Consider the following 12,873-nt stretch of genomic DNA (forward strand, 5'->3'; position numbering starts at 1 on the left):
CCATCTATGAGTGAGAACATGCAGTGTCAAACTAATTTTTTAAATGTTGACAGTGATCTTTATTAAATCAGAAAAGTTTTTTTTTTCTATCTTCAACCTTAACTCCTCTTTGCCATGTGAGGTTCTGAGGATTAGGATGTGGACATCTTTGAGGAGCCATTATTCTGCTGCTCAAATCATATACTGTATTTTTAAAAACCCAAATACAAAGCTAATCAGAAAAGGTTATTTTTAAATTAAAGTTTGTTTTTTTCTGGTGGCCATATCTCAAAAGAATTTTATTTTAAAAACTGTTCACTAATTTTGTAGTATATGCATAGTAGGTTTTGAGATTAGAGAAGTTGAGAATTAACTAAATTTTTTCCATCTTTATGAACTATTAGATTGACCATATGGTTTGGGGAGGATTCAGTTTAGGGCATATTTGTTCTCCTCTCATTTGAAAGTATATTTTCTATCAAATACTTCGCTTTTGGTTTTGTTTTTGTTTTTTTATGCCCCCATCTTGTATGATCAAATACTTCACTTTTGAAATGAAACCCAAGTTAATGTTGATTGGCCCAATATTATTCTTTTTTTTTTTTAACTTATCAGATTCAAGGAACAGAAACAGAATTCAACTCACTGATAAAATTGAGCCATCCAAATGTAGTACGCTACCTTGCAATGAATCTCAAAGAGCAAGACGACTCCATCGTGGTGGACATTTTAGTGGAGCACATTAGTGGGGTCTCTCTTGCTGCACACCTGAGCCACTCAGGCCCCATCCCTGTGCATCAACTTCGCAGGTACACAGCTCAGCTCCTGTCGGGCCTTGATTATCTGCACAGCAATTCTGTGGTGCATAAGGTCCTGAGTGCATCTAATGTCTTGGTGGATGCAGAAGGCACCGTCAAGATTACGGACTATAGCATTTCTAAGCGCCTCGCAGACATTTGCAAGGAGGATGTGTTTGAGCAAACCCGAGTTCGTTTTAGTGACAATGCTCTGCCTTATAAAACGGGGAAGAAAGGAGATGTTTGGCGTCTTGGCCTTCTGCTGCTGTCCCTCAGCCAAGGGCAGGAATGTGGAGAGTACCCTGTGACCATCCCTAGTGACTTACCAGCTGACTTTCAAGATTTTCTAAAGAAGTGAGTATCACCGAGATTCTCTCTAATAGCACTTTACTCCTGTAATTTTGATTGTGCTGGAGTGCGCCAGACATCTAAGTGATGTGGAAGTTGAAAAGTGAGGAACAGGACTTCATTCTTTGCTCTCCCAATCCTGTCCTAGTCTCATATGTTCTGTTTTCTCATGTAGGTTGGTGATTCTCTTAACTACCACATTCTCTGAAATTCACTTGGAATTCACACTTGATTTTCAAACTCCTTTTGGGGGACTGATGGGATACTCTTGGAAGTCAATAGAGATTGTTATGGTGAGAAATGCCCTAGGTATTCCAAATACTGACCTTTGCTCTGGTTCCTAAAGGGTCAAAGACGAGGCTCCTTATTTCAAAAACAGCTTTGGGAGTGAGATTCTGCCCCTTGTGCTTCTTAACCATTCTTCATTGGCTGTCTCATTCATTTAAGTTGTAGAATGCAAATAACTTCCTTAGTCTAGCCAGAGGAGTTTCAATGCCTGTAAATCACAGGTGTGTGTTTAATTACAAAGCCAAGTTTTATCCAATTTGGGAGAACCTTTCTTGAGATGTTTCCTCAGGCCTAACATGTTTGTCCAGGTCCTTCACTTAAGTGTTTTCTAATTTAGTTCTGCCTCTGTTTTCAGTCCAAGCCAGAGCTAAGTTCTCTCAGTTTCTGTTAAATGGGAGATAAGATCCCTTCAGTCTGGATTTTTCCAGATGCTCCTCTGGTCCAGCTGTCCTGCAGGAGTTGACCTGGGCTGGTTTCTTCCCTTTCTGACACTCTTTGTTTTTTACCTTCTTTTTCCCAATCATTTGCTTTTATTCACTTCTTCCATTTGCAACATTTCTTTTACCCTTCACATTTCTTTCCCTATTCCATCTATCCCAGTAGCCAGTTGGCCTGGTTTACATTGTTATGCCCTGTCACTGATGGTCTTACCATTACAGATGTGAAAGTAGCTGCACTTGTGTTTGAATGAGATTGTTTTTGTGTAAAGTGAATATTATATATATAAATATATATATTATATATATATATACATACACACACATACAGTTGTGGAAAGGGGCCAACTTTGATTCTTTATGTTGGTTTCTCTTCTTAAAGTATATGAAAATATTAAGATTTCTAAAGAAATCTTTTATGGTATCTGTTTAATGCAATGGAACTTTAAAAATATTTATTTAAATGCACCCTAACAATGAGGTTGGCTAAAATGACAAATATGATGATAGAGTCACAGATGGAAAGTTTCATTTCCATCTTCAAAATGTTACCTTTAGTGTTCTGCCTTCTTCATTGATGAAGAGTAATTTAGTCAAGGTTAGCAATAGCATCATGTGTTGTTAAAAACAGTACGGGGAGGTTTAAGTAGAAGTACCTTTCCTTTCACGTTTAGTAGCAAAATGAATGGGCTTAGTAGCTAAAACTTTCCTAGTTCTCTTCTTAAATAGCTGTATGCTCTGTCAGTTTTAAACTTGAGGTCAGCACAATTTCTTTTTTTTTTTTTTGAGATGGAGTCTGGCTGCGTTGCCCAGGCTGGAGTGCAGTGGTACGATCTCAGCTTCCTGCAAGCTCTGCCTCCCAGGTTCACGCCATTCTCCTGCCTCAGCCTCCTGAGTAGCTGGGTCTATAGGCGCCCGCCACTACACCCAGCTAATGTTTTGTATTTTTAGTAGAGACAGGGTTTCACCGTGTTAGCCAGGATGGTCTCAATCTCCTGACCTCGTGATCTGCCCGCCTTGGCCTCCCAAAGTGCTGGGATTACAGGCGTGAGCCACAGTACATGGCCTTCTTGTTCTTTTAACAAGATTTTTCTTTAGAATATTTTGTATACTCCTCTCCCTGGAGTGGTTTGATAGACTGTCCTTGGTTAAGGAGCTGCCAAGAACTGTTTTTATGAACTTTGCTGTCCAGCCCTGGTTAACAAAAGAAAAATGCCATTCACAAAGAATGAAAACAGCAACCTTCCATTTGTAGTTATATTTTTACATATTGGTGAACACCCTTTGGAGCAAGGTTTTGTTTCAGATCAGCCTCTGTGATGGGTAAGACTCTGGAGTCAAAACATCTGGGTTCAGGTCTCACCTCTATGTCCTACTGGCTGAGTGACTTAACCCCCTACCCTGCGTTTCCTCCTCTGTGAAGCTGGGATAATAGCACTGCCTACCTCATGAGGTGGTTGTGAGGATTAAATTAGTTAACACCCATAAAGTGCCTGGCACTTGGCCCAGACTGAGTCAGTGCTGGTTTTCATCACCATCCTCAGTAGTGAGAACTATGAAGAAATGTGGGTGTTGCCAGGCATTTTATCCCTTTTTGTTCAAAGCTGAACCTTTTCTATATATGGCTACCCTGTTGCCAAAATTATTGGTTCAGAGAAGTTCATTTTTAAAGTGAGATCTTGGTGGCTATAAATCTCTTAAAAATACTGTGCATTCTAGGTAGGCTTTAACATTTTTCTGATCCGGATTTACTTTCAAGTCAATAGCGTTTATGTCACAGTTGAGTTACAGTTGACAACACACTTCAGAAACCCAACAGGGCATATATAGGGATGCTCATTGCAGCATTTTGTGAAAATGTGAAAAATTGGAAATAATCTCAACAGTAGGAGAATGTGTAAATAAATTCTGGTAGGTCCACGCCTATACAGAAGTTTAAAAAACATCTTTAAGTACTGGCTTAGAAAGAGCTCCAAGACACATGGTGGAATGAAAAAAGCAAGCTGAAGAATAATATATACAAGATGATATTGCTTAAAAAATCAAAAAACAATACTATTTTGTTCGGATGGTTGTATGTTTATGTGTGTAAATGCATAGAAAAATCTCTACAATGAGACACCCTAAGTGGAAGAAAGAATTGGAAGGGGAGGTGGGTCAAAGGCTTTATCATTATCAGTAATGTTTTAATATTTGCAAGGAGAAGGTATATATGTTTTAATGATATAATTAAAAATTAATTTTAAATTTAAAGGAAAACACAGTATCTTATACAAATGGTTTTATTAGAATTTTTTTTGCCTGTTCAAGCTATGAAATTAGGAGTACCTTGCTTTTTACTGCTGCAACATAAAAAAAAGTTACCATTTATGATAATTGCTGTCACCACTTTATATGTATAGATTTTTAAGTCCAGAACTCACAACGACAGTTGATTCTTTTAAGTATATTGTTTTAATTATAGGTCAAGTGCTACCAAGTCGTACTACTTGGGCCATTGTAATGAAAGTAGCTTGGCATGGTGGTTCATGCCTATAATCCCAGCATTGCAGGAGGCCTAGGTGAGAGGATCTCTTGAGCCCGGAAGTTCGAGACCTGCCTGGGCAACATAGTAAGACCTCATCTCTACTTTTTTAAGTATTCCAGCACAGCAGGGCGCGATACCTCACACCTGTAATCCCAGCACTTTGGGAGGCTGAGGCAGGCAGATCACTTGAAGTCAGGAGTTCAAGACCAGCCTGGCCAACATGGCAAAACCCCATATCTACTAAAAAGACAAAAATTAGCCAGGCATGGTGGCACTCACCTGTAATCCCAGCTACTTGAGAGGCTGAAGCAGGAGAATCGCTTGAACCTGGGAGATAGAGGTTGCAGTTTGCAGTGAGCCAAGATAGTCCCACTACACTCCAGCCTGGGCAAGAGAGCAAGACTCCGTCTCATAATAAAATAAAATAAAATGAAAATAAATAAATAAAACATTCCAGCATGGTGGTACACGCCTGTAGTCCCAGTTACTCAGGAGGCTGAGGCAAGAGGATGCTTTGAGTCTAGGAGTTCGAGGCTGCCGTGAGTGATGATCGCAACACTGCTCTCCAGCTTGGGTGACAGAGCAAAACCTTATCTCAAAAAAAAAATTAAAATTAAAAAAAAAAAAGGCCAGCTTAAATCTGTTACAATTTAACTACTTAGACTTTAACTTAGACTTTAGCTTGCATTGAAATCATTTGGAGCTCTTGTTAAAGCACAGATCACTGTCCAAACCCCCAGAGATGCTGATTTACTAGGTCAGGGGTGTAGTAGAATTTGTATTTCTAACATTTTTTAGGGGATACTGATGCTACTGGCCAGGGACCCCACTTTGAGAAGCCCTGGGTTAAAGGTATGGCTTGTTTTTCTTCATTAAAAAACAAAACAAGAATTGTCTATTACACCATTAAACAGTAAGTTAATGGGTTCAAGAAATGAAGATTAAAAGAAAGTATATGAGGCCGGGAACGGTGGCTCACGCCTGTAATCCCAGCACTTTGGGAGGCCAAGGCCGGCCGATTGTTTGAGCTCAGGAGTTGGAGACCAGCCTGGGCAGCGTGGTGAAACCTTATCTCTACAAAAAATATAAAAATTAGCCAGGACTGGTGGTGCCTGCCTGTAGTCCCAGCTACTGAGATGGGAGGATTGCTTGAGCCCGGGAGGCAGAAGTTGGAATGAGCTGAGATCACACCACTGCACTGCAGCCTGGGCGATACAGCAAGACCCTGTTTCAAAAAAAAAAAAAAGCATAAACCAATTTTTTAAAAAAGTATGTAATAGAATATGGGACTTTAAAAAAGCCTTCCCTAAATGTTTCCAACTTACTTCATCCTGTAATGAGCAGGCTTCATCTAAAGCTCGTCATACTGAGCCACTCTGCTGCACCAACTCTTTGATTTGCTTTGTCTTTAGAAAGCTTTATTTATAACCGGTTCCCGGAAAGGCTTAGTTTGGCATGACAAGGCATTGAACTGTTAATCAAGGTGAAAATTTATAGCCTACTTGTGCTATCTTAGACTTTTAAGAAATTGTTCCATGAGGGTAAGTCTTCTGCATCTGGAGATGCCTTTTTTTGATTCGCCTCTTGTACCCAGCCTGTTGCATAGCATGTAAATCCTGCAGGAATGTTTATTAATTTAAATTCACCTATGAGAGTACATTCTGGTCTTTGAGTAACATGAATTCTCTAATGTGTATCTTTAAAAAATAAACCCATAGTTAATGCCTTGGATTAACTAGTTTAGCACTGATTGTTTATGATGCTAAGATTCTTCCTTCCCTCTCACCGAGATGTGTGTGCTTGGATGACAAGGAAAGATGGAGTCCCCAGCAGTTGTTGAAACACAGCTTTATAAATCCCCAGCCAAAAATGCCTCTAGTGGAACAAAGTCCTGAAGGTGAGTCTGTTACCATTCTTTATTTGGTATCTTGTTTGACATTAAATTATTTTGAAAGTATACATAAACCAAAAACTGGAAGGGGCTGCATGTATTATTTTATGTCTTTTATTCTGAACTACACATAAATCCATTAGTTTGATGTGTGCCGTGTGCATGGGACTGTTTTGCCACCCTGATTTTTCTAGTCTGTACTGATGGAATGCCCATTGCTGTAGTCTCTTGTAGTGTTTAGTCACCTGTAGTTCCATGTAACTAGATTTTTCCTGCTGCACCTGAGATTAAGGAACCTCAGTAGAGATTGGGATGGATCGTGAGACCTGGGTTTTGGTTCTAGCTCTATAGTTAAGTCACTTATTCTGTATAATCCGCCACCTGCAAACTTGGGCTAATTATGTATTTCTGCCTACTTTAAGGAGGGCAAGGTGAGGAAAAGTTTTAAAAGGCCACTCAGGTAAGAGATAATTTTTCAAACTACTGGTTGGAGATCTTCTTCCAGGGCTTCCATCATTGTGGGCTATGTAGCTCTTCCTAAATTTCCAATGCCTCATGTGCCTCTTACTCCCTGTTTTATCTCAGATTCTGGAGGACAAGATTATGTTGAGACTGTTATTCCTAGCAACCGGCTACCCAGTGCTGCCTTCTTTAGTGAGACACAGAGACAGTTTTCCAGATACTTCATTGAGTTTGAAGAATTACAGCTTCTTGGTAAAGGAGCTTTTGGAGCTGTCATCAAGGTGTGGTACAGAGTCATCCCCAGTCCCCTTTAGAGCTCCTTCTCTGTTCCATTTCCACAAAGACTCGTGGACTTCTATTTTGGGAGTGGGGAGGGAAGTGAATATGGCTGTTCGATACTGTGCTCATCCTCACCTTCCTGGAGTTAAAGGTTTTATTTAAGTTACGCTGGACACAGTTGAGAATTGTCCCATTCCTCTTTCCTTGCTTCATGTGGAACATTAACATGAAACACACATGATTATAACAGCACTTCAAGTGGAATCAAGACCTCCACAGAAAGAACATTTTTGTGTGCTTTGATTCAGAAAGAACATTGTTCTTTTTTTCTCCTGTTTGCTGTTAGAGTTGCAGTAGATAAAAAGGTTCTAAGGTTAGAAGAGAGATGGACTTCAAACTGGGAGATGGCCCCAGCAGGTCTCGATGGCTTTTATTTTCCAGCTATTATTGGGACAGGAAAGTAGCGATGTACTATTAAGGTACGCTGTTGTTAGGTCTTCCTTTCTTCGTTCTAGTCTATTTGGGTGACTTTTATTGTTATCTGCCCCTTGTAGAAAGAGGTTTCAGCTGTTTTTATATAATTGAAGTACTTCTTTGTAAATTAGGAGACCCAGATTATTGTATTAAGTCCATATACGGTACATGTCATCTTTCACATATGAAGGTAACCCACCATCAACGGAGTATATATTGTCTGTTTAGGATTCTGAGAGTATCATTAGGAAGCATTACTGTTACTGTAGAAAAACTTTTACACTAAAAAAGGAATTAAATTAGTTTTCCTGTGGTAAAAGAAAGACAAGCAAGATAGATGTCCTGATCAGAAAGATCATAATTATGTCTAAGAGGAGGGGATGATTGAAGCATTTACTGTCCCTTTAACACAATATCATTTTGATCAAATCCTTTAACTTCATTGTATTTTAGATTCTCGAACTTAGAACAGTAACAAATTTCATCTCCTTACAAGTACTTAATAATCATAGACAAGCTCATATAACAAAAACAGCTGAGTAACTTAAGCCCCTATGGTTTCCAGTAGTTTCTCCCTATGAGAATCCACAGCCCTCACCCCCCATCTCTGTGCTTCTGGGTCAGAGTAGGGCAGCCTGCCCAGCGATCTGGCATTCATTAGCAGTTGGACCCATTACTGTTTCTGCACCTTTTCACTTCAGTAAATGAATTCCTAGGGGTTTCCAGTATAGCAAGCTTTACCCCCAACCCAGTTCGTATATGATGTGTACTGAGACAGGAGATTGAAAGACAATACCAAGATCCCCACCTCCCACCCTACACTGTCCTCTTCCCTATTAATGTGGCAGTGAAAGAACACAGGGCTGTCATTTTTTGAAGCACCTGCCATATTTCAGATTGTGTGCCAGGTGGTTTACAAACCTTGTCTTTAAATCTCAGGACATTCTTAGGAGATGGGTATGATCCTCATTCTCTAGATGAGGGAACTGAAGCTCAGAGAAGGTTATGTCCTTTGCCTGAGATGACACACCTCTACTAAGAGATAAAACCAGCATTCAGGCCCACCTCTGTTGTACTACAAAGTGTGTGTTCTTGTCACTATTTCCATACCAAAAAAAGATAATCCGAAACTCAGTTTTGTAGTACTGCCTTCTTATTCCCAGGACTTCACTTAGACTTTTATTAGTTTAATTGAAACTTGTGAGCCAAACAAGAGAATGATACTCTGTTTGTGTTTTCTAATCAACTAATTCCTCCTGCCACCCATGGCCACGTGGCATCTGCTTTTTTAGAGTATATCATCACCTCAGTTGACCTGCACGGATGGGACTACAAGGTTTCAGTGAATAAGACTCTGTAAAAGTTACTTCAGTCACCCCAATTACACAGTGAAACTGCCTGGCATAAGGATGCCTCTATGTAGGATGGGGGGACTTGCCTTTGCAACGCTTTCTTGCTTTCTTATTATTTTACTGTGTTGTTAATTGTATTGTTCTGGTTTCAGTACACATCGTCTTAGTTATATAACAAAATCAATGGGCAGTGATTGTGTTAATAGCAATTACTGTTATTGACTAAGCTAAGCACCTTTCTCTGTGAGGCCTTGATACAAGTGCTTTACAGTCACTATTTGGGGTAGTGGAAATGGTATAAATGCCATTTTAAAGATAAGAAAATTGAGTCTCAAGGAAATTAAGTAATTTTCCCAAGTTCACACGGCTTTAAAAATCAAGGAATTAACCTTTGTGTTCAGGTCTGTTAATATTTTTGGTGTTTAATTTGTTTTTAGTGACTTTAAGTGTAAAAAAAAATCAGAGAGAAACTAAAATCATCTGAAACCTTACACTGACTTTAGAAAATAATTTTTATCTTAAAATCAAGACACTTAGAAATTTAGATAGCAGATACATTGGAAAAGCAGGGAGGTAACTGTCAGTAAAATTAATTATTAAAATGGAGATTATGTTTTCCCCAGGGTCTCCCAGCAAGCTAAATACATCTAGAGTCGGGTGGGCTGTCTTCTGAATTTTGTGGCAGGCAAAGCTTTCTTCAGTTTAAGAATTTCAGGCATGTGGTTCTTGACTGTAGCTGTGGGACTCATTTAGAACTTCACGCTTTCCTCGGGAGGGGATGGGGTGACGCGGTGCAAATGCCTGTTTGTGCAAGGCTCCGAGCGGCTGACCTTCCGCTGGCTGTGCCGCAGGTGCAGAACAAGTTGGACGGCTGCTGCTACGCAGTGAAGCGCATCCCCATCAACCCGGCCAGCCGGCAGTTCCGCAGGATCAAGGGCGAGGTGACACTGCTGTCACGGCTGCACCATGAGAACATTGTGCGCTACTACAACGCCTGGATCGAGCGGCACGAGCGGCCGGCGGGACCGGGGACGCCGCCCCCGGACTCCGGGCCCCTGGCCAAGGATGACCGAGCTGCACGCGGGCAGCCGGCGAGCGACACAGACGGCCTGGACAGCATAGAGGCCGCCGCGCCGCCACCCATCCTCAGCAGCTCGGTGGAGTGGAGCACTTCGGGCGAGCGCTCGGCCAGTGCCCGTTTCCCTGCCACCGGCCCGGGCTCCAGCGATGACGAGGACGACGACGAGGACGAGCACGGTGGCGTCTTCTCCCAGTCCTTCCTGTAAGCTCACGGCGCGGACCAGCTGCCTCTGACGCGCCCCCTAGTTTCCTTTCTTTATTTTTTCTTTCCTTTTTCCTTTCATTTCCTTCCTTCTCTCCTTCTTTTCTTTCTTTCCTTTTTTGAGATAGGGTCTTGCTCTGTCACCCAGGCTGGAGGTCAGTGGCGCTTCCTTGGCTCACTGCAACATCCGCCTCCCGGGCCAGCGAATGCCCCCCAACATTAATCCCCACCAAGTCCAAGCCAGGGAAAAGGGGATTCATTTAGAAATCCAGACGTGTTGACCATGTTTAAAAAAAACCAAACAAACAAAAAAAAACCCACCACTTTTAGAGAGTCACCAAATGCAATCTAAAGGAGCGGTCCCCAACCTTTTTAGGCACCAGGGACTGGTTTCATAGAAGACAATTTTTCCACAGACGGGTGTTAGGGGAATAGTTTCGGGATGAAACTGTTCCACCTTACATCATCAGGCATTAGAGTTTCATAATGCCTGATGAAAAAGCACACGACCTGGATCCCTCGTGTGCACAGTTCACAATAGTGTTTGCGCTCCTGTGAGAATCTAATGCCGCTGCTGATCTGACAGGACGTGGAGCTCAGGCCTTAATGCTCGCTCACCTCCGGCTGATGCGGCCCTAACAGGCAGTGGACCTGTACCTGTCCATGGCCTGGGGTTTGGGACTCCTAATCTAAAGGATTTTTTTCCCCCTATTTTCAAAAGATCTCCAAAATCCAAGCCCTGGAAAAAGGAAAATCCAGTACCTCATCTTATACATTGAATAGAATTTCTCATAGGACATTCCTTTGGATAAGGGCTTGCAACCCTGTGAAACATTTAAGAACTAATTTGGAGTCTTGATACAGTGCCAACTGCAGCCCCCAAAGGTACCAAACCAATAATTATGATCCTAAATTTTATGCTTCTCAGAATCCACCCTGGATGTTTACTTTCATGATTTTGTTTTATTTTATCCAAGTGGATACAGTTTGTGATTACTCTTTGCTATTAAATTTTTGAAGGAAACTTAATCTGGCTAATTTTTATTAAATCAAGGATTCTGTGTTTTGCATAATAGCAAGTACAAATCAGCACAGTGTAGAGTATACATTGATGCCTGTGGGCTCATGGTGTGATGTCTGTAGCCTCTTGTGCTTTCTAGTATTTAAAAGTGTTCATGTTTATAATGATAACAGGGATTTCTGTTCCTTTAGTATTTCTCTGTTTCTCTTTTTCAGGCCTGCTTCAGATTCTGAAAGTGACATTATCTTTGACAATGAAGATGAGAACAGTAAAAGTCAGAATCAGGTATATATATAAATAGAAATTATATCATTTTATTCACGATATAATTGACGTCTGATGTCATAAACCTTAGGTAAAGTATTAAGGCTTTAATCTGATATTCAAATATAGCAACCATAAATTTTAAAAGATGATTATTTAAAATATATTCTACGTGTGTTTATTTATAGACCTTTATTTATCCACATAGTAAAACATACCTCCTTTTAGAAGAGAGGAGTCAGTTGAGATACTGCATTTTTTAATGTGATGAAAACAGTTTTCTAAGGGTTTGGTTAACTTTATATGGTTGGGGATAAGAATTGAATGCAAATTAATGAACTAAACAGCCTCATAATGGAGTTACCTTAGTCTGTCCCACATCAATTAATCTTGATTCCTTATTTTCATAGACCATCCTCTAGAACAGTGTTTTCACACTGTGTATCATGATCCTATAATGCAGGGGTGTCCAAGCTTTTGTCTTCCCTTGGCTACACTGGTAGAAGAAGAATTGTCTTGGGCCACACATAAAATATACTAACACTAATGATAGCTGATAAGCTAAACAAACAAAAAAATCACAAAAAATCTCATAATTTTTTTTGAGATTGTACTGTTTTTTTAATTGTGTTTTCAATGGAGAAATACATCATCTGTTTACAAAATAGCTCTTGAAAAATACGAGTACAGATACTATAAAACAAAGCAAACTTCAGTCATGAGACACTACATACATCATGCGAAAGCAACAGTCTGATCTCTAGGTTATGAAAACTATAATTAAAAAGTCACTAAACAGAAAAGGTCCAAGTTTCCAGCTTGGCAAAATTTGGGTGCAGTTACATGAAACGTTTAATAAACTGATTTGTTTTCCCCAATTTGTAAACAAAATGACAAGACTAAATCTGTGCCTGGTAATTTCAATCTTAACTCTGAAGCTACACGAAACACACAGACACCTTGTACACTTCACCTGTTAGTATGACCATCTTTTTTCTTAGTTGGTGGGAGGAAGGGCAAGATGACTGTGTAAAGCAAAGATGTGGGAAGTAGAAATATTGTGTACTAGACATTATAAAGTCGTGGTGAAAAGAAAGCTTTGATTAATCCATAGCCTAAGGAGGAAAAGACTACGCTCCAACTTCAGAAAATTAAGTTAGAAGGATAGGGGAAGAGATTAAGTAATTGCAGTTTAACATGAAAAATGCACGTGTGACAGAATGGAGCACAATGGAAGATTCATAAAACATGCTCATCAGAAAAATCTGTTAAGTTTACTTTGTCCAGATTAAGAAAGAGCAAGTTTATCAACATCTGGCATCCCTCATACTTTGTAAAGATAGATCTTCTGCTGCTTAGTTATGAGAAATTATTTTATTCAAAGAGGAGAACTCTTAATCTTTTTATGAAACAAAATAAAGAAGGAGTAGAGAGCTGACTAGATGTCAAGTGCTTGCTAGAAATTATTTTTA

The 12,873-nt window shown here is 40.1% G+C and overlaps 1 protein-coding gene across 4 annotated transcripts in view; it reads left to right on the forward strand.

Moving 5' to 3' along the window:
- The window catches only part of EIF2AK4 (eukaryotic translation initiation factor 2 alpha kinase 4), a 103,730-nt gene that overhangs the window by 34,542 nt on the left and 56,315 nt on the right, over positions 1–12,873 (forward strand). For all 4 annotated transcript variants that reach the window (XM_054450905.2, XM_054450907.2, XM_063652581.1 and 1 more), the window contains exons 9-13: positions 595–1,130; positions 6,167–6,273; positions 6,853–7,010; positions 9,686–10,116; positions 11,353–11,422. In XM_054450905.2, coding sequence (XP_054306880.1) covers positions 595–1,130; positions 6,167–6,273; positions 6,853–7,010; positions 9,686–10,116; positions 11,353–11,422 — 1,302 coding nt within the window. The remainder of the gene's footprint in view (positions 1–594; positions 1,131–6,166; positions 6,274–6,852; positions 7,011–9,685; positions 10,117–11,352; positions 11,423–12,873) is intronic.

Source organism: Pongo pygmaeus, chromosome 16 (genome assembly GCF_028885625.2).
Source record: "Pongo pygmaeus isolate AG05252 chromosome 16, NHGRI_mPonPyg2-v2.0_pri, whole genome shotgun sequence".
Classification (NCBI taxonomy): Eukaryota; Metazoa; Chordata; class Mammalia; order Primates; family Hominidae; genus Pongo; species Pongo pygmaeus.